General features: G+C 38.5%; 1 protein-coding gene across 2 annotated transcripts; it reads left to right on the forward strand.

Annotated features, from left to right (window-relative positions):
* Window positions 1–1,653: 1,653 nt before the first annotated feature.
* cnnm2a (cyclin and CBS domain divalent metal cation transport mediator 2a) lies at window positions 1,654–19,875 on the forward strand. Of its 2 annotated transcripts, XM_058385890.1 has the most exons (9): window positions 1,654–3,708; window positions 12,872–13,015; window positions 13,117–13,254; window positions 13,425–13,594; window positions 15,096–15,189; window positions 15,612–15,674; window positions 16,324–16,502; window positions 16,630–16,859; window positions 16,965–19,875. In XM_058385890.1, the coding sequence occupies exons 1-8, from the start codon at window positions 2,268–2,270 to the stop codon at window positions 16,840–16,842; spliced, it is 2,442 nt and encodes an 813-aa protein (XP_058241873.1). In that variant the 5' UTR covers window positions 1,654–2,267; the 3' UTR covers window positions 16,843–16,859; window positions 16,965–19,875. The 2 variants fall into 2 exon arrangements, with proteins under 2 accessions (XP_058241873.1, XP_058241872.1); XM_058385889.1 differs by having other exon boundaries at window positions 16,630–19,875.
* The last annotated feature ends 236 nt before the right edge of the window (window positions 19,876–20,111 follow it).

Genomic DNA, 20,111 nt, shown 5'->3' on the forward strand with positions numbered 1-20,111 from the left:
TTAGCTACACAGACCAAGTAGTGTGACGCACGCACATGCACATGGATAATTTTTGTTGGGTTAGTTCATATGAAAGAGAGTTAATAACTTCTTTAAAAGTTAATATTGCCTTAGTTAAAACCTGTTGGTGCCCCTGAGAGACTCTCCCACTTCTGAGAATCCATCTTTATCAGTCCTCAAGGTCCAGCTGAAAGAGAGAGAGAACTTTATGCCAGGTAATGCAGTGAAGAGATAAAAGAAAGTTTGTCCTATCTGTTTGGACAGAAAATTACATAGGCCTGCTTCAAGACCTAAGTTAGTAACATTCATTTATTTTGGAAATGTGTTTTTTCCCCCATATTTTTTTTCAATGGATAATTATTATTGTGTAAAATGATTTTAACGTTTTTACCTAACTTGATCTGTCTTTGGAACATGTGTCTGGAGCCTGGCAGGTCAGGATAAGATGGGAGATGGATAAGAGTTTTACTTTCTTTATCAGTGTTGTATAAACCTGCTTCTGCAGACATTGCTTTACTCCTAACAAGGAACATCTAACAAGAATATTTAGTATGAGTTATGATTAATGGATTTGGCTCCATCTACAGACAAAGACTGTACAATTTCCTTTTTGTAAGTAAAGTTAAACAAAATAACAGTAGTGATTGTAAGCAGTCCTCAGGATTAGGATCTCATATATTTATAAACTGTGTGAGGTATTTTTCCTTCTGTCACACCACTGGCTTAACTTATAAAGCTCTTCATCAAATGAAATTGACAAAACATCCCAATACTTGTTTTTGTTTAAATAGCATTATATTGTTTAATAAGATATACTGCAAAGTAATAGCTCCTTATAAGAGTCAGAGTGAACAGTCAGTCATTGAAGTTGATGTGTTGGAAGCAGGACAAATAGTCAAGTGGAAAGATCTGGGCGAGTTTGACAAAGGCCAACTTGTAATGGCTAGATGACTGGGTCAGAGTACCTCCAGGGTGTTACAGTGGAGAGTATGCAGTGGTCATTACCTACCAAAAGTGGCACAAGGAAGGAAAATTGGTGAACCCAAGACAAATTGATGTGCATAAGAAGTGAACGCTAGCCCATCTGGTAGCACAAAGAGCTTCTGTTCCACAAATTGCTGAAAAAAGTTAATGCTGGCTATAATAAAAAATGCTGTGCAATCCAACCAATCATCTGTTTTTGCTTGCCACAGTGTTTTAAAATGTTTTCATATGACTTCCATTACTATTGACTTCCTATTAGCTTATACCAGTCTGGTCATTTTCCTCTGATCTTGATATTGATATTGGAACTAATTGGGGTGGATTGATTATTTCAGAAACCACTGATCACTGAGTTTACACTTGAGGTGGATGGGCTACAGCAGCAGAAGACCACACTGGGTTCCACTCCTGTTAGCCAAGAACAGGAATCTGTCCAGTCCAAACCTGCCTGGTGTCAACAAACATGCCACAGTCACAGAGATCACATTTTTTGCCATGCGTGATGTTTGATGTTAACATTAACTGAAGGTCCTGACCTGTGTGTATAAGATTTTGTGCATTGTGCTGCTGCCACATGATTGACTAGATAACTGCATAAATGAACAGGTGCGCGGGTGTTCCTAACAAAATGGACGGCTAGTGTTTTCAAAGAGCATTTTTACCTTTGAAGGGAATGAGATATAAGGGGTTGATGATGGTGCTGCCTCACAGCTCCTGGGTTTGATCCTGTGACTTTCTGTACGAATGTGTAGGTTTCTTCTGGCTTCTATATACTATAATAGCTAAACACTCTCAGAATTTTAATCAGTCCATTTATTTTCGTGTCTGCTGAAACAATAATGTCATGCTTCAGAAGATCAACTTCTGGTGAAGCCACGGACAGTTTTTAACGAGCTCCCATCTTTTGTGGCCATGATGAAGAACTCATTAAAAACCATACAAGTGCTTTAACTTTATACTTTAGGCATAACGTCATTTGCTGCGCGTTTAGATTGATCCCGCCTTCATTCGTGTGCCCCCTCCTGATTGGTCCAGGTCCCCGTCAATCAGCAGCGCGCTGGAGTGGAATAACAGTAGATTCTCAAAGAGCGCGCCGGAGTGTCATCGGGCTGCTGTGAGCCGCGGTGTGTAATGTCAATCTTATCACCTCACACAGGACAGCTCGTAGCAAAGATGAAGGCGGACTCGGACTCTCTCTGATCGCTGCATCCAGTTTTCATTCAGCAAAATCTTGCCCCATGTGAATAGGGCAAAGCAGCGTACTGCATTTGCCCACTTCTAATATGGCGGCGCTCAGCCCGGTTAGATCGCTGACTGCTATTTTTTTATTTGTCACCGGCGGTCTGATAAGCCGCTCGGACGGCAGAGAGGCGGCGGAGGAGACCGTCATCATCGGCCTGCGTCTCGAAGACACCGACGATGTGTCATTCATGGATAAAGGCTTCTTGCGCGTTAGCGAGAGATCGCGGGTGAAGTTGCGGATCTACGGGCAGAACATTAACAACGAGACGTGGTCCAAGATCGCCTTCACGGAACAGGAGCGCAGCAGCGTGTCCGGAGTCGCGGACGGTCCAGGCGGTTACAACCAAGTGGACGCTGCTGCCTTCCAGCCTTGTGGCATCCGATCGTCCGATATCATCATTCTTCCCAACGTGGATGTGAGCAGATCGACGTCCGGCGTCATCGAGATCGAAGTAAAACCTCTGCGGAAAACTGAGAAGAGCAAAGTGTACTACATGTGCATTGCCGCACCAGCACCTGCTCCCGGTGTTGTGAACGACGCGTGGTCTGAAAACACCTGGATCTACCACGAGGGGCATGACACCAAAATGATCGTTGTGGAGGAGAAGAAGTTCTTGCTGCCTTTTTGGCTGCAGGTAATATTTATTGCAATGCTCTTGTGCTTGTCCGGCATGTTCAGTGGACTGAATTTAGGGCTCATGGCACTCGACCCCATGGAGCTCAGGATAGTGCAGAACTGTGGCACAGAGAAGGAAAAAAAATATGCAAACAAGATTGAACCAGTGAGGAGTCAAGGGAATTATCTGCTCTGCTCATTGCTTTTGGGCAACGTCCTCGTGAACACCACCTTAACTATTTTGCTGGATGATATTGCAGGCTCTGGTCTGATTGCAGTGGTTGTATCAACCATTGGTATTGTAATATTTGGAGAAATTGTGCCACAGGCAATATGCTCAAGGCACGGGCTTGCTGTCGGTGCAAACACCCTGATTTTAACCAAGTTCTTCATGATCCTTACTTTTCCCGCATCATATCCTGTCAGTAAACTTTTAGACCATGTTCTAGGACAGGAGATTGGCACAGTGTACAATCGAGAGAAGCTCCTCGAGATGCTCAGGGTAACTGACCCATACAATGATTTGGTCAAAGAGGAGCTGAACATCATCCAGGGTGCTCTGGAGCTCAGGACTAAGACCGTGGAGGATGTCATGACACCTCTGCGTGACTGCTTTATGATCGCGGCTGATGCGGTCCTCGATTTTAACACCATGTCCGAGATCATGGAGAGCGGGTACACGCGCATCCCCGTGTTTGAGGGGGAGAGGTGCAACATCGTGGATCTCCTCTTCGTCAAAGACCTGGCCTTTGTGGACCCAGATGACTGCACTCCTCTGAAAACTATCACAAAATTCTACAGCCACCCCCTGCACTTTGTCTTCAATGACACCAAGCTGGACGCAATGCTAGAGGAGTTCAAGAAAGGTAGAAGTCTATTTCAGCTCACTCCTTAGTTTCCCATCTCTATTTTCTCAAAACAACAACAAGAAATGATGTGTTATAAGAGCGTAATGTCAGTCAAATAGAGGTATCAATGAACTACACAGAATATTATTACCGCATTATTCTACATTCTGGCACTGTAAAATAACAGTTTGATTAAAGTGTCAATGTGAACAATGCAGACTTAAACCATGAAAGACTTCTACTGGCATTTATGTGCACGTTAACTTTAATTTAAGTTTAATTGCAGTCTTGTCCTACAAGACATGACAAGTGCATCGTGTCTCGTTGCCTAATAGTAACCTTATTTATGGTGCCAGAAGTATTTTTGCAGCTGGCATAATTGATCTTTCTTTTTCTTTCTTTCACTTTTTCTAAGTGACAAACTTATGCACACTTATGCTGGATATTGTGCGACTGTCTAGTCAGCTTTATCTAACTTCATTGTATTACTAAGGAGACAATGATTTATCCTGTTGCACCTCTTTGGTGTAACATTATCAGTTTTATTGAGATAGCAGAAAGCCCCATACCAGGGGTCATCAATTGGCTGATGTGGACCCACCAAAGTATTTTAGTAATCAAACTACTTGTCAAAAATTCTGAAAGGAACCTCTAATTTTCTAAACATGAGCCAGCTTGGGTTTTAATTGCAGATTTAATGTTGTGGTTTATCCAATCTCCTGCATGTATGTGATATAATAATACAAAGAACACAATCACTTAAATTGTTTCGTTTCAATTTTCATAAACAAAACTTTAGAAGTTAAACATTATGAGGAAGCTGTTGACAATTTTGAGTCGGTCAAGTTTCTTATCTGGGCTTTTATAGGCAAGGAATTCCTGTAACGGGACCTTTACAAATTTTAGCTGTATATCCCGGACCAATATCATGTTTCACAGATGAAGTGCAAGTTTCTTTTCCACTCCCCACTGACCACTTTCCTGCAGTCTGGTAAAGGGTCAACTTAGCTTCATCCATTCATACCACTTTCCCCCCAAACTAATCAGGCTTCTCTTGATACTCTGCAGTTCTGCTTTTTAAGACATGAACAGTGTTTTGAATCTGTTAGTATACTGTTGAGGTGTCTGTGCATGCTGGCCTTTGACATATCTCTGCCTACATCTTGGAGCGAGGTCCTGATCTCTTAGCACATTCTTCACTGTAATTGAAAAGATTCTTTGGTCAGCTTGAACAGTAGTCATCTTTCATATACTGTGTTGTTCAGTGTTACTGGACTCACCACATCTCGCTTTCTTCTTTCTTATTTTAAAGATTTATATTTATAATAGCCTCTTTCAAGCCTCTGGTTAAGTCCGGCTTTCTTGTTCACATCTTTGCGAGTGGGTTTCTGCAGGGAATCTGAATCTAGTGTAAACAAGAATATTCAGTTAAGCGAATTGATGAGAATGAACCACATTAATTATATTATATTTTTAGACCTAAATTTAATATCAATATATCTAAATGTGATGTAGTGGCACAGTTGTCCAGCAGCCTGCATTGTCACTTCCAAGCTCCAGCAAGTCCCAGCTTCATTTTGACCTCAGATTTCTATCTCTGCACATTTTTGTCTGAGCTGGTTTCCTCTGGGGTCTCCAGTTTCCTCCCATTTCCACAAAAACATGCAGGTAAGTGGACATAAAAAAGGGCCCCTAGACGTGTGTGTGCATGGTGCCCTACGATCAACTGGCATCACATCCAGAGTGTTTTCTCACATTATGCTTAGTTTTCGCAGGATAGTCTCCAGATCCACAATGGGTCTGAGCAGGATAAAGTGCATAAAGTGCTTCATGAAGATAACTGAATGACTAATAAAGGATGTTTTTGTATGCATTCACTTTGATAATTGACTATAATAGAGTACCTTTAAAGAAGTACAGGCAGTCATTTGCAGTACATTAATTCTAACCGCATAATCTTGGTCAGGATTTCGCTGGATCCAAAACCTAACCCTGGAAAAATAGTGAGGGAGGAATACTCCCTGGATGTGCACCATGCACACACATTTAACCCACATTAGCCAATCCATATATTGGCATGGTTGTGGGAGGTGTCAGGAAACTAGAGAACGTGGGGGAAACCCACACACACACATGCACACACACACAAGGAGATGATTTAAGACTTCTCCCAGTCAGCCTGAGCTCAGGATTGAAACAACTTTTACATCAATACAGTGCATGCAGCTTTAACAATAAAATCTTTCATTTTATACAGGGCCTGAACAATTTTTTAATTCAGTTTATTTCTCCTGTTCTGAATCCAGCAACATCATTTGAATCTATGGCAAAGGTTTAATGTATTAAACAGTATAAATACGGAGGCTGATATAAGTCATTGAGTCTGCTGAAAAATGTGTGTCCAGTGAACTACTCCGGCTTTTAAAACAGTCCAGCAGTCCACAAATGGTTGCTCAACAGAAAATGGACTTCAACAGATTTGGGTAACAATCGACATGAGCTTGTTGTACAGTTCATCTACAAAGCCTGTCTTAAAACGTCCCACATTTCTGTATGTAAAGGACTTAGCATCACCAAAATAAGTGATTCTCTAATGTTTGTAGTGAGATACATCTCAACTGATGTTTACTGAAAACAAAAGATAGAAGATGCTCAATGGGCTAAGGCATCACTACTCATGGTCAAGAGTAACAAGGGGCAATTATACTGTACTACAGTACTATAGTGATATTTATTCTACAGTTAAATATTCAGCTTTAGTAACGTACAGATGTATATGTAATTGCTCAAATCCTGACATTAAATTGTTTCTCTCCAGGAATGAAAACATCTGTAAGTCCCTCTGGATCAGGGTAGCTGCTAAATGTTGTGAATGTAAAAGGAAGGATGCTTGCTTTGCTGTGTTGGAATGTGTAATCCTATAAAGTAAGGTCAGGAATTCACAGGGTTAATAACTAAGTTCACATGAGGCATATTTGCCAGCTTTAGCATAACGATTCCCAGCCAAGTTAGTGGTCAAGAATGAGGGGCATATTTCTATATTTAAAGTGGTAAAGCTTTTTAGGGTAGGGAGAAAGCAGCTACTCCAAGACAGTCTTTATAATTTCAACCTTTAGTGCATGTTGTCATCATTCTAATATTTAAAGGGTCAGTGTAGATACAATACTCTGCTCTACTCTACTTTATTCTACACTCCTATACAATACTCTACTCTATTCTGCTCTACTATACAATACTGTGCTCTACTCTACTTTATTCAACTGTACTATACAATACTCTACTCTACTATACAATACTCTACTGTACTCTATTCTATTCTACTCTCCTATACAATACTCTACTTTACTATATAATACTCTACTATATAATACTCTACTCTACTTTATTCAACTGTACTATACAATACTCTACTGTACTCTACTGTACTCTATTCTACTCTACTATACAATACTCTATTCTACTCTACTATGCAATACTCTATTCTACTCTACTATACAATACTCTACTATATTCTACTCTATTTTACTCTACTATACAATACTCTACTCTATTCTACTCTACTATATAATACTCTACTGTACTCTACTCTATTCTACTATACAATACTCTACTCTATTCTACTCTACTATACAATACTCTACTCTATTCTACTATACAATACTCTACTCTATTCTACTCTACTATACAATACTCTACTCTATTCTACTATACAATACTCTACTCTGTTCTACTCTATTCTACTCTACTATACAATACTCTACTCTGTTCTACTCTATTCTACTCTACTATACAATACTCTACTCTGTTCTACTCTATTCTACTCTACTATACAATACTCTATTCTACTCTACTATACAATACTCTACTATGGAATACTCTACTCTATTGTACTCTACTATGCAATACTCTACTATACTCTACTCTACTCTACTATGCAATACTATACGATACTCTACTCTACTATGGAATGCTCTACTCTATTCTACTCTACTATGCAATACTCTACTATACAATACTCTACTATATGATACTCTACTCTACTATGGAATACTCTACTCTATTCTACTCTACTATGCAATACTCTACTCTACTATACAATACTCTACTATATGATACTCTACTCTACTATGGAATACTCTACTCTATTCTACTCTACTATGCAATACTCTACTCTACTATACAATACTCTACTATATGATACTCTACTATGGAATACTCTACTCTATTCTACTCTACTATGCAATACTCTACTCTACTATACAATACTCTACTATATGATACTCTACTCTACTATGGAATACTCTACTCTATTCTACTCTACTATACAATACTCTACTATACGATACTCTACTCTACTATGGAATGCTCTACTCTATTCTACTCTACTATACAATACTCTACTATACGATACTCTACTCTACTATGGAATGCTCTACTCTATTCTACTCTACTATGGAATGCTCTACTCTATTCTACTCTACTATGCAATACTCTACTCTACTATACAATACTCTACTATATGATACTCTACTCTACTATGGAATACTCTACTCTATTCTACTCTACTATGCAATACTCTACTCTACTATATGATACTCTACTCTACTATGGAATACTCTACTCTATTCTACCCTACTATACAATACTCTACTATACGATACTCTACTCTACTATGGAATGCTCTACTCTATTCTACTCTACTATGCAATACTCTACTCTACTATACAATACTCTACTATATGATACTCTACTATGGAATACTCTACTCTATTCTACTGTACTATGCAATACTCTACTCTACTATACAATACTCTACTATATGATACTCTACTCTACTATGGAATGCTCTACTCTATTCTACTCTACTATGCAATACTCTACTCTATTCTACTCTACTATACAATACTCTACTCTACTCTACTCTACTCTACTCTACTCTACTCTACTCTACTCTACTCTACTTTTCTATATTATCACCTCCTAGGAAATCAAACACATGCCTAATTTATTCTGGACAAGATACCCACACAGATGGGTGCACAGATTTTGTTTATCTTTTAGTCTTTAAAATGTTTCCGTTTCTAATTCTTTTTGTGTTATTAGTGTTACCATCTTCAGGGTTATTTAAGTTTGTTTGTGTTAGGCTCAGTTTTTATAGATGCAATAAATGAAAACAAGCAATCCACAATGTGCTACACTGTATTGTTATTATTATTATTAGTAGTAGTAGTAGTAGTAGTAGTAGTATTGATAGTACTATAATCTAATCTAATCTAATCTAATCTAATCTAATCTAATCTAATCTAATCTAATCTTTATGTATACAGGAAAAGAAACAACAACTCTATAACAGTAAAAAAAGATTAAAAGAAGAAATAAAAGCATTCAATAAAATAAGAGTGATTAATAACCTTATCATAAAACCTTTAATCAAAAATATCATAAAAGGAGAAGAAGGGGTGACTCCTAAGAGGTTGGAAACAGAACTGTGAGACGCTTTCTCAGAGCCTAGCACTCCTGCTTCCTGACTCTTAAATATCATATTTATAAAAGAACTATTGGATAAAAGAACACATGGAAAACTGAGTTAACTGAGTAAATATTAAGTGAACTGCAACTTAGATGACGGAATAAAACATGACAGGAAATGAGAGGACCTTTACCACGTATGTTTATTTGCTCAAAGACGTCATACTTTTTTTTTCTGCATGTGAAGTTGTGGAATGTTTGTGAAACAAGTTCGTTCCGGTTAACACTTTATTATTTTATTGCAGCTATAAACAGCTGTTTCCTCACTAGACTCTCTCTGGTGAGAGATATTTTAATAACTAGATTTACAACAGGGTTATTGAATTCTTTGAGCTCTTTATCTAAAGGAAATTCCTGCCTTCATCTTGCCTTGCCTCTTGTCCATGGCTTTAAATGCATGATGTCAGGTGATTTGATTACATGGTGGTGGCATAAATAAGGAAATGTGGACTTGGCCTTGCAAGGAATATTTACAACAAAGCCTAAGAAAATGTCATCCATTTTCTGACATCCCAACATTTCACCCTATATGCTAATTTTCTATCAGGAATATTAGCGTTTGAGAGATTTAGTTGTCTTTAGACAGCCCAGTTTTACACATTCAAAGCAGACAATTTCTAGACGCTCTGTGGGACGCTGTATTACGTCTGTCAGTTTGGATTAGAGTTGTAATTGAATATGAATTCACTCAGAATGAACAGTGTTCTAAACACTTACAACTACAGATACAGATGCATAATAGATAATAGATAATAATAATAATAAGAGATGCACTTTTCTTTTCTTTCTCTCTTTTTTTTGGACGGGTTTACAGGGTATATGGTGAAGGTACACCTCCAAGCAGGAGTTTTATTGCTTTCATGTGGGTAAAAATGAGTTGTCAGATATGAAGCTCAAGTAAAGGCCATGACTGATAAACGAGTGACGGTCAATTGTTAACTACCTGGTCAGAATCACGGCTAGGCTACTATGTTTATATGTTTATATTTAAGGAAAGAGAATCAACAAAATATCAGAGACAGGTATGAAACAAAAATAACCCAGCAGGTATGAAGAGAAACAGTCCCATACTCATCTCCCTAATAATGTGAGATTGAGGATCTCTCAAAGTCAGAATTCACAGATCATGCTGACATTTATTTTTCTGGGGTTTTCCGTAGAGCATAGCGGTAAGGTTCATATTTAATTATGGAAAAAAAAAAACCTCACAGAAAAAACGCCTTCTGGTTTGGCCATTCCTACTCTGGGCTTAAATCTGACCTGAACAGATGCAGATAGTGACATTACTTTACACACTTTATAATGTTTTCCATCTTTTCCCCCCATCGTACATGGTCATGAGGGAGTTTATGATTATGATTAACACTGAACAGTTTTACCACTGAACTATTTTACTAGTGTTATGTTCATTTCTCTACACTGGAACATAGTTCTGATTCATAGTTCTGAGTCTGATTCTGAACTCATAGCTGGTATATACTGTGATATTTGAAATATTGTAGCTGGTAAGAAATATTAGCTGTTACTCATTTTGAATGTATGTATGTATGTATCCATGTAATGTGTGGGAGAATGTTGAATCAGCTTGTAATAGTAAAGTGTGGCTTGTAGAAATTAAATGTGTTTAATCATTATTACACATCTAGTCAATGTAATAAAAGATATATACAGTAGGTCTATGCTTTGTGTGGAGCCTGGGCTGGAAAATGTTTATTAGGGTTAGCTGAAAAGCATTTTTTTGGCATATTTATGTGAAAACAACCTTTACAGTGTGTTGAAACATTTTAACACAGTTCAGTCTTATTACAGGGAACCTTTCCTTTTACTTGTGGAGACCTACAGTAACATCGCCTGCTGCTGAGAGAAAAAAATACAAGTGCTTGCTTTTCATTTGCAAGATTTTATTGTTCACTTGACATTCTGACTTCCATACATGATAACTGGCAACTATTATTATTGTTTTACAAGGTAGTGCCTGGAAATGGCCTGAGGTAATTCTTATATTCAGGGTACTCAAGTACTGGCTGATGTCCGTCTTTTCTATCTGCTATGGATCTCCGATATTATATATAACTTTTGACATCAAGATTTTACTAGAATATTTTTCACAGACTCACCATCCAGAGTCTCATGGACTATTTATAAAGATGCTCCATCATGGAAAAATCCAAGAAAATCCCTTTCCACAAATAATGTGAAAAAATGTATACACATGTGGTCGGCATGGCTGGATCATAAAACAAAGGATGACTCTGTATAAAACCTTTTTGTTACGTTTCAGTGTGAGCAAATGCTCAGTGATGGAAGTCAGTTGGGAAGAAGCTGCATGAAATAAAGTCACACTCACACTCAACACAATCAAACACAGTAGTTCCTCACAATTTTATTTCCCAGAATGACGCACTTTTGTGCAAGAAGCAAAACTATGTGAAAAATCAACATTTAGATAGCAAGCATCTCCATCAGTGACGGTTGGTGACTGTGTTAAAACACCGTGTCTTTGTTCTTTATAGAAGAAAATTTGATATTTATATAATAATCATTATTCAAGCAAAAGCAGTGAACTGGTGTGTCTCATTACAGACCTCACTAATAAAACCACAAGCTTTGTAAAATCACAAACTCGATAGCTAGCTAGCTAGATAGATAGATAGATAGATAGATAGATAGATAGATAGATAGATAGATAGATAGATAGATAGATAGATAGAACTTTATTGTAATTACAATACAGGTACATAGCAACGAAATGCTGTTAAGCATCTACCAGAAGTGCAAATAGTAAAATTGTGTAATGAACAAGTGCAGATAAATATGTAAATAATTAAATAAAGCTAAAGCAGGTAATATGCATATGTTGGTATGTTGTATACAATTGCATGTGTTGGTATATATTCAAAATCTGTACATGAAGACCAGGGATTTACCCTTAAAAGCCTCTGAGTCAGTGTTTAGTCATTAAGAACTCAGGTTAATGTGATTCTCTTCTCTATTTTCACACATTTTGGAGTTTTCACAAGGCTGCAGCTGTTAATTCCACTATTTCTGACAGTTTCTCATGTCACCTAAATGGTTTGCTGCTTTCATACCTATTAACTCCATGAATCAAGGTTTTCCTTAATTGGTATTGGCATTCAGAGAAGCTTCATGTAGACACTTCACTTCCTCCATTGTCACCCCGGTGAGAGCATTTGCCCAACCGGAGTGGAAACTTCATTTCAGGTCTAATATTAGCTCAGGCCCCCGGAAAAATTCCTTTTAAATGATCACTAGCTGAGAAACAGGAAAAGAATTTTCAACATTTTGGTTGATAGTGCTGGGCAGGAATTTTTAAACAGCTTATTGAGGGGGGCCTGGGAAAACAGATGTGGAACCACAGGAGATGTGCTAAAGAAATGCAACGTATTGATGTTTGACTGAATCTATGAGTGTTTGAACTTTGGTCAGTTCCTTGGTCAGTGTCATCATTTTCATCTTTTCTCATTAACCATGTGTGGCGGATTCTTTGAACTGAAATGACATGTTCATTAGGTTATAAAAGTCTGTGGAATACTGCAAATTATTTGCAAAATAAATGTTTCAAGCTACCAAGTTGAGCATGTATGCATCATATAACTTGTGTATCTGACACTGTGTGTATTGGATGTTTCAGGGAAATCCCACCTGGCTATTGTGCAGAGAGTGAACAATGAAGGGGAAGGAGACCCTTTTTATGAGGTTTTGGGTATAGTTACTTTAGAGGACGTCATTGAGGAGATCATCAAGTCTGAGATTCTAGATGAGACCGATCTGTACAGTAAGTGTTTACAGCTTTGATTTACCTGTTGATAAATTCTGCCTGTGTGAATGTATGCAGAGTATTTCCTACAGCCGTTTTTTTTTTTTTCCCTGTAAAAGCTGACAACAAGACAAAAAAGAAGATAACTCATCGGGAGAGGAAGCAGGATTTCTCAGCTTTTAAGCCGACAGACAACGAGCTTGGGGTCAAAATATCACCACAGCTTCTACTCGCTACCCTGCGTTTCCTAGCAACTGGTACTGATGTCCTGTGTGTGTGTGTGTGTGTGAGAGAGAGAGAGAGAGAGAGAGAGAGATGTGAATGTTTGACAGTGTGAATGTTTGTGTTCTTGATTAGGAAAGGAAATGCAGACTTTATCCACATTCTTCATCTTTCTTTTTCCGTTTTTGTTTTTGGGTTTCTTTAGAAGTAGAGCCATTTGGCCCAGCTCATATGTCAGAGAAAATCCTTCTGCGTTTACTCAAGCATCCCAACGTGATCCAGGAGCTGAAGTATGATGACAAGAACAAGAAAATGTTAGAGCACTATCTGTTTCAGAGAAACAAGCCTGTCGATTACTTCATCCTCATCCTGCAGGTCAGCAACACTCACTCTTTCAGTAAAGAGACAATACACAATACAGAACTTCAGGGGGCTTTAACTTCATTTATGTGAAAACACTGATTCTGATTGGCTAGCAGGGCTTAGTTTTTTTGGGACTTTGGTAATGTAGCTGTTTCACTTGGTGATACTTTTATGAGTTAAAAAAGGTACAGAATGTCTGGGGAAATTCAGCTCGACATCCGTTAACCGAATTCACCCTTTTTTAAGAAATTAAAAATTAAGTGCATTAATTAAGGTATTTCTTAGTGCTGGTGAACAGGTCTACTTGTGTTCAGTTAGGAAAATCTCAAGCAATGCACTCAATACACTATCAAATGCTGTCTGATTTTAACCCGGTCTCTGATCACATGTCTGTGACCAGAAAGTAGCTTACTCAGCATAAGGGCTTCAATTACATCATCAATCTATAGCCACACAGTGGGTTCAGAAAATATTCAGACCTCTTTGGTCACACTTTATTGGTTTATAATTCATAATGGATCAAGTTGACTTTTTCGGCCATTAACACACAATAAGCTGTAGTGACAAAAACATTTTGTTATTTGTTAAACTGGAACTAAAAAAAAAATAAATTGACCAAAAACAAAGCCATGAAGTTTAAGGAACTCACTGTAGCCCCCCACAATCATATTGTTTTGAGACATAGTTCTAAGCAAGGGAATAAAAGGTATTTAAAGCCTTGAATGTTCCCAGAAGCACAGTGAGCTCCATTATTGTGAAATTGAAGAAGATTAGACCCAACAGGATTTTTCCTAGAGCTGGTCATCCAGCTAAACTCAGTAACTGGGCTAGAAAGACTACGGTCAAAGAGGTGACCAAGATCATAATGGCCACTCTAAGAGAGCTCAAATCTCCTCTACAGAGGTATAGTGGATAGACCGAAATCACTCCTGAGTTAAAAGCATATGGCAGACACTAAAAGACTGTGAGGAAAAAGATTCTCTGGTCTGATGAGATGTACACTTTTCTCTGAACCCCCAAGTGCTACATCAAGGTGTATCAGGTAATGCTCATCTGTGGAGAAAGCTAAAGATACAGATTGAGCTTGTGAGAATTTACCAGTACCAGTGGAAAAAAAACCTTCCCAAATCCATGACTGATAAGCATGAAGAGATGTACCCAAGAAGAATCTCCCTACCTCAGTGATAAGTCTAGGCAGAATATTGTGCTTGTTACCCAGTCTAGTTTAGTCTAGATTGCTTTCTCAGTGCTGTTCTCCGCCTAGAGTATGGTGTATTTTTATGTAGTAACTGTTACAATGCATTCATTTATAACCACATCACTGCATAAACCGTCCAGATACTGGGAGCACAAGACTCAGCCTTTTAGTAGGAATTAAGTATCCTAAAAATGTAGTTGTAGAGACCAGAAAATGTGGGTTTCATTCTGAGATGTCTAAATCCATGCTCATCACATAAAGCCCAGCTTTTCTTCCATTTTCCTCAATTAAATTTCTCCTCCTGCTTTTCCTCAGGGGAAGGTGGAGGTTGAGGCTGGCAAGGAGGGAATGAAGTTTAAAGCTGGGCCCTTTTCCTACTATGGAATGATGTCCTTAACGTCATCACCAGGTCTGTATAATGGAAGAACACACATACACACACCTGCGTTTCTCCTCAGCTGAAGCAGTGTTAACACCATATTTTGAGACTGGTAGTTTTAGATACACTCTCCTGCAGCTACAGTTCAGTCTGCTGGTAGGAGAGTCTGCTGCGGTTCATCTGCACTGAGCTCACAAGTTTTTAACACACATGACTGATTGGCCTTTATTCCTGGGACAGTTGTCGTTTTTGAATATGCATGACTGTGTAATGTGTTTTTCACCTGTTCATTCAATAACCTTTGTAGTAATCTCTCTCTTGTATATATGCGCTGTATTACTCGGCTAAATTTATACTCGGTTGATTGTTGGCGAAGTCCTTGGTAACTGGTTTGTTCATCTAACACTTTCTCTGTCCTTCGTTCTTCCCTCTCTCTGTCTCTTTTTCTCCAGTTCCACTCTCTTTGTCTCGAACCTTCGTTGTCAGCCGGGCAGAGTCTCTTGCAGGATCTCCAGGTAAACCACTCATCCTTCCCTTCTTCTTTTCCACACTTCCTGCATCTTTTCCTCAGTCAGGAGAGACGGGAAGCTTGTTTGGTCATAACATTGCTTAACACAAACTACTTGGGTTTATTGCTTTGTGCACCTGTTATAATTTCTCATCAATCACATGCTTCATATACTACAGTTAGGGCAACACTTACAGGGTTAGGGTTTACTTAGATCTTTCTACAAATTTTCACCCTTTGACTTGTTTTGAACAATCATTGTAAAGTTGTCCAAAAATGTGTTTTACATGGCTTACCCTCATTAAATTCATTTTAGTTCATTGAATGTACAAAGGGGTTAAGGAAATTTGTATTAGTATTTGTTATAATGTGCTTGTAAAGCTTTTAGTTAAACATCTACATTTGTTAGGGAAAATTTCGCTAGACCAAGAATAAGTGTGATCTTTGTCTTGAAAATGGTCCTAGCTTCAACGTAAGTTCAAAGGCTAAACAGTTTAAAAGTTTGCAATATCAATATTAGGACAAAAGACAGAGGATACCTCCATCCCTTAATGGTCCCAATGCCATAAGCAATTGAAGGACAGATGATGGCTATCTGTGTTTGTGTACACCACAGCAATACTAACAGATGACCTTAGATTATGTTTGCTACACAGAGAATAAGTCACCTCCCCGACCTTTTGGCCTGAACCACTCGGACTCTGTGAACCGGAACGAGCGCATGGAAGCCCTCACCCCCACCCTGGGCAGCAGCAACAACCAGCTCAACGCCTTCCTGCAGATCTACGTGCCGGACTACTCTGTCCGAGCTGCCTCCGACTTGCTCTACATTAAGGTTATGATTCATCACTGTTGCAATGCAAATAATTGTATTGTATGTATAGTAGCACAGCAAACAGGTTAAACTTTGCAGGATTTAATCACGCTGCTGTCTGTGCTGATCTGACTGTTTTGTGTGGCAGGTGTCCCGGCAGCAGTATCAGAACGCTGTCATGGCGTCCCGCATGGACAAGACACCTCAGTCTTCAGACAGTGAATTCACCAAGATAGAGCTTACTCTGACTGAACACCAGGACGGACCAGGAGTCGAATCGGCTTCGTTGCTCATCCAACAGCAGAACTCGACTAACACACACAAACCCAACCACATCTCACACACTGATGGAACTATCTAAAGGAGACAGGAAATGAGGTGAGAGGACTAAAATATTTTCAGCGAGCGAAGTTTGGGAAGCTTCCATTGGGCAGCTTTACTGGGATCAACTGAATCCTGTGATTTTTCTTTCTACACGTATAGACTTTACAGGGGATATGAGGGCATGGTGAAATACCACAAACTACAGAAAGGGATGCACTCAAACAGTGAGCAGTGAATGACCAAGGAACCAGCAGATGTCACTTCCTCACCCACTCAGCCACACTCTATTCAGAATGCACTCACATCCAACAGCAGAGAGAGAGAGAGAGGAAGGCTGTAGCACTGTCCACTGTCCTCCAACTCTCCGATCCGTATTTAACCGAGAGAAGGACCATTCCTGCCACATCACTTCCTGTCATCAAGGATTTATCACAATCTTCTACAAGAGATGGCAAAAAGCAGAAAACACAAAAAGCAGTGTTAAATTCAGGGACATGCACAAGCATGAGCAAGTTAAACAGGTGATTCCTGCAGTGGTGTATTTGAGAGGGTGTTATTAAGAGGAGCAGCAAGAACAATTTGAAGTCTAGTTTGGCATTAATTGAAGTTTTTCTTACCTCAGATTCAGCACGAAAGCTATGAGCACTAGTTCACTAGACTCCTTAGTGATTTCGCATTATTTACAAAGAAGGATAACCTTGTAGGAAGTTAATTGGTTGCTTAATCTTTTTTTTTTTTGACATATATAAAAGAATGTACGTTTGTAGGCTGACCTGAGTATTGAAATATCATTCACTGAAATCAGGGAGATCGATCACAGTATATAAAGACCAATGCTGCTGCATATCCGTCTAGATTTCCCTGACAAACTGACCTACTTAGTGATACTTTCAGCAGTTTGAGCAACGGAGCCTGAAGGGAGAGTGCCATTTTTGTGATTTTAATAATATACAAGGAGCTAAAATAAACCTTTCCAGAGTGTTTAGTCGTACTAGATAGAGCGAATGTGCATGTGACGGATTAACAATTGCCAGTCGTGATTAGAGAAAAGTTAACACCCACAGATGCTACTATGGCAAAGCCCTCACTGTTTTCCACAGAAACACTGAGCAGTTACCAAAGCACCAAGTTTCTGATGGTCAACCATGAAGATAAACTGCTACACAGTTCTGGCCTTGAGTAACAGCAAAAGAAGGGACGCAGCATTAAATCCTGATTAGCGATGAGGATGTGGGTGTTACATTTCTTTGAGCTCATAGCACTGAAACATTCAGCTCCTACACTTACGACAGAAGTAAGTCTGTCTGGCTATAGACTGTGTGCATGTAACACGTATACAGATGTGCCATGTAAAGTATTTGCAGTACAAAGACATTCAGTATGTTTACATGTGAGGGATTTTTCCATGTACCTTACAGTGTCACATTTTACAGTGAATAGAGCGAGAGAGAGTGTGTGTGTGTGTGTCTCACATCATAACTTTAGTTTTTATATGAAACAAATGTTGGACCATTTTGTTATCAGTAACCTCCTGGCTTCTAATGTCTTTTAATCATGTGTTAAACCGTGTTTAAAAATGTGAATTCCTTTTTATTTTCAGCTTAAACGATTCTAGTATTTCTATGCTGATTTTTTTATAATTTCACACTTTCCATGTACCATGTGACGTCATGTTAACCAAGTAACGTGCTAAAAATCGAATTATGCCGAGTTCAACAGTGTGCATAAGGTACCTTTCTACAGCTTGCGAAACAAAACTACACACAGGAATTAAGTTAAAAGGCATGTTACTTTCCTCGGTATTAAATTCAGTATTTCAGTTCATACACTGTAAAGGATGATTCGGTGTTGGAGCGCTCTATTTGAATCATCATGGCTTAGAACCGGGGTCTCAAGCTTATGTATTTATGTAGCAACCTGTCAGTGAAATGCAGGGACAATCAGCAGTATAACAGCCCACAAAACACCCACTGTCAAGTGCCCTTGTGAACAGGAAACAAAGTTGAACTGCTAAATGGTTGAGGATAGGGACTGTTGTGTTATCAAAGAGACCCAGAACTAGATATGATGATGTTTCTGAGATCACTGGGACAGCTATTTTCTGAATGATAAATTGTTAACACTGAACCGCACGTCATTTACATATTGCATAAGCATTAACGATGCCATGCACATAAAAACTACATAATCTACTCCAGAAAATAAAAGGGATGTTCTGATTTTTTTTTTCCCCTCAGAGGACAATGTTGTGTCTTAAAGACTGTAAAATGGCCCACCTTAGACAGAACAAGATTTCTTCAGAAATGTGGTGCTCAGGCATATTGTTCGAATCCACCGTATATTGCTGCTATTCAGAGTTTTGAATGTCTATAGAGATGCTGTAAAGGCATTGAGAATCGAGAGTTCTATTATATACTTACATACTATCAAACAAGAAAATACTATATCTCTATATAAAGAAGTTGAATGTTGCTATTATAAAAAGAATTTGTTTTGACGAGAATTTTGCTTGATCGATGCATTTTTGTTTCTCGAATACCTCTTTTGATTTAACAAATATAAAATAACACACTGAAGACTGTGTATTTTGTAGTACAGAGTAAAATTCCATGTATTCTGTGTATTTATGCCTGGTGTTATTGAACTTGTTTTAGTCACATCTACTCTGGATTTCCACCTGGATGTACCAGAATAATGCTGCAGAATATTTGGGCTTCTCCACATCCCAAAAGGTTTGAATCAACCTAATCATTCGGTGTAGAAAAGACACAAGAGTGCGTCATATGTAATGAGCGAATTTTGGACTAAATTTTAGATTTCTGAGGAAACCGGAATACCCGGAAGAAACCCCTGAAAGCACAGGAAGGACACAGGGTGGAGGTGGGAAACAAACCCTGTTTATCCGTTAATGAACCTGAACACGTCAGCAGCATACCTGAACTCATTTTAATCAAAGAAACACTGCAGAAGCTCACCCTAATACTAGCCCTGGTGTTAACTTTTACATTTTTAGATAAACTGGGTAGCATGAATAATCAGAAATCTGCAAGTGATCAAAACTGAAAAAAATAAAATAAAATCATTACATTCATTCCGTGCAAATTCATATACTGCAAGTTTATTCTAATGAAGAGAATTTAAGTTTCCACCATATACTATTGTATTATTTTCGTTGGACTTAATTAGTTGTGATATGGCAGAATTATTTTGCAGTATTGCATTTGCTTTGCAATTCTGTCAGGCATCGAAAGAACACTAAACCAAAGTCTAACAGCTATAAATGCACATAAATCAGTTATTTTATTA

Source organism: Hemibagrus wyckioides, linkage group LG03, assembly GCF_019097595.1.
Source record: "Hemibagrus wyckioides isolate EC202008001 linkage group LG03, SWU_Hwy_1.0, whole genome shotgun sequence".
Lineage (NCBI taxonomy): Eukaryota > Metazoa > Chordata > Actinopteri > Siluriformes > Bagridae > Hemibagrus > Hemibagrus wyckioides.

Coding starts and splice junctions, on each gene's coding strand:
- cnnm2a (XM_058385889.1), top strand. CDS start 2,268: ATGGCGGCGCTCAGCCCGGTTAGATCGCTGACTGCTATTTTTTTATTT. Junction 3,709..12,871: donor GCTAGAGGAGTTCAAGAAAG/GTAGAAGTCTAT, acceptor TGGATGTTTCAG/GGAAATCCCACCTGGCTATT. Junction 13,016..13,116: donor AGATGAGACCGATCTGTACA/GTAAGTGTTTAC, acceptor TCCCTGTAAAAG/CTGACAACAAGACAAAAAAG.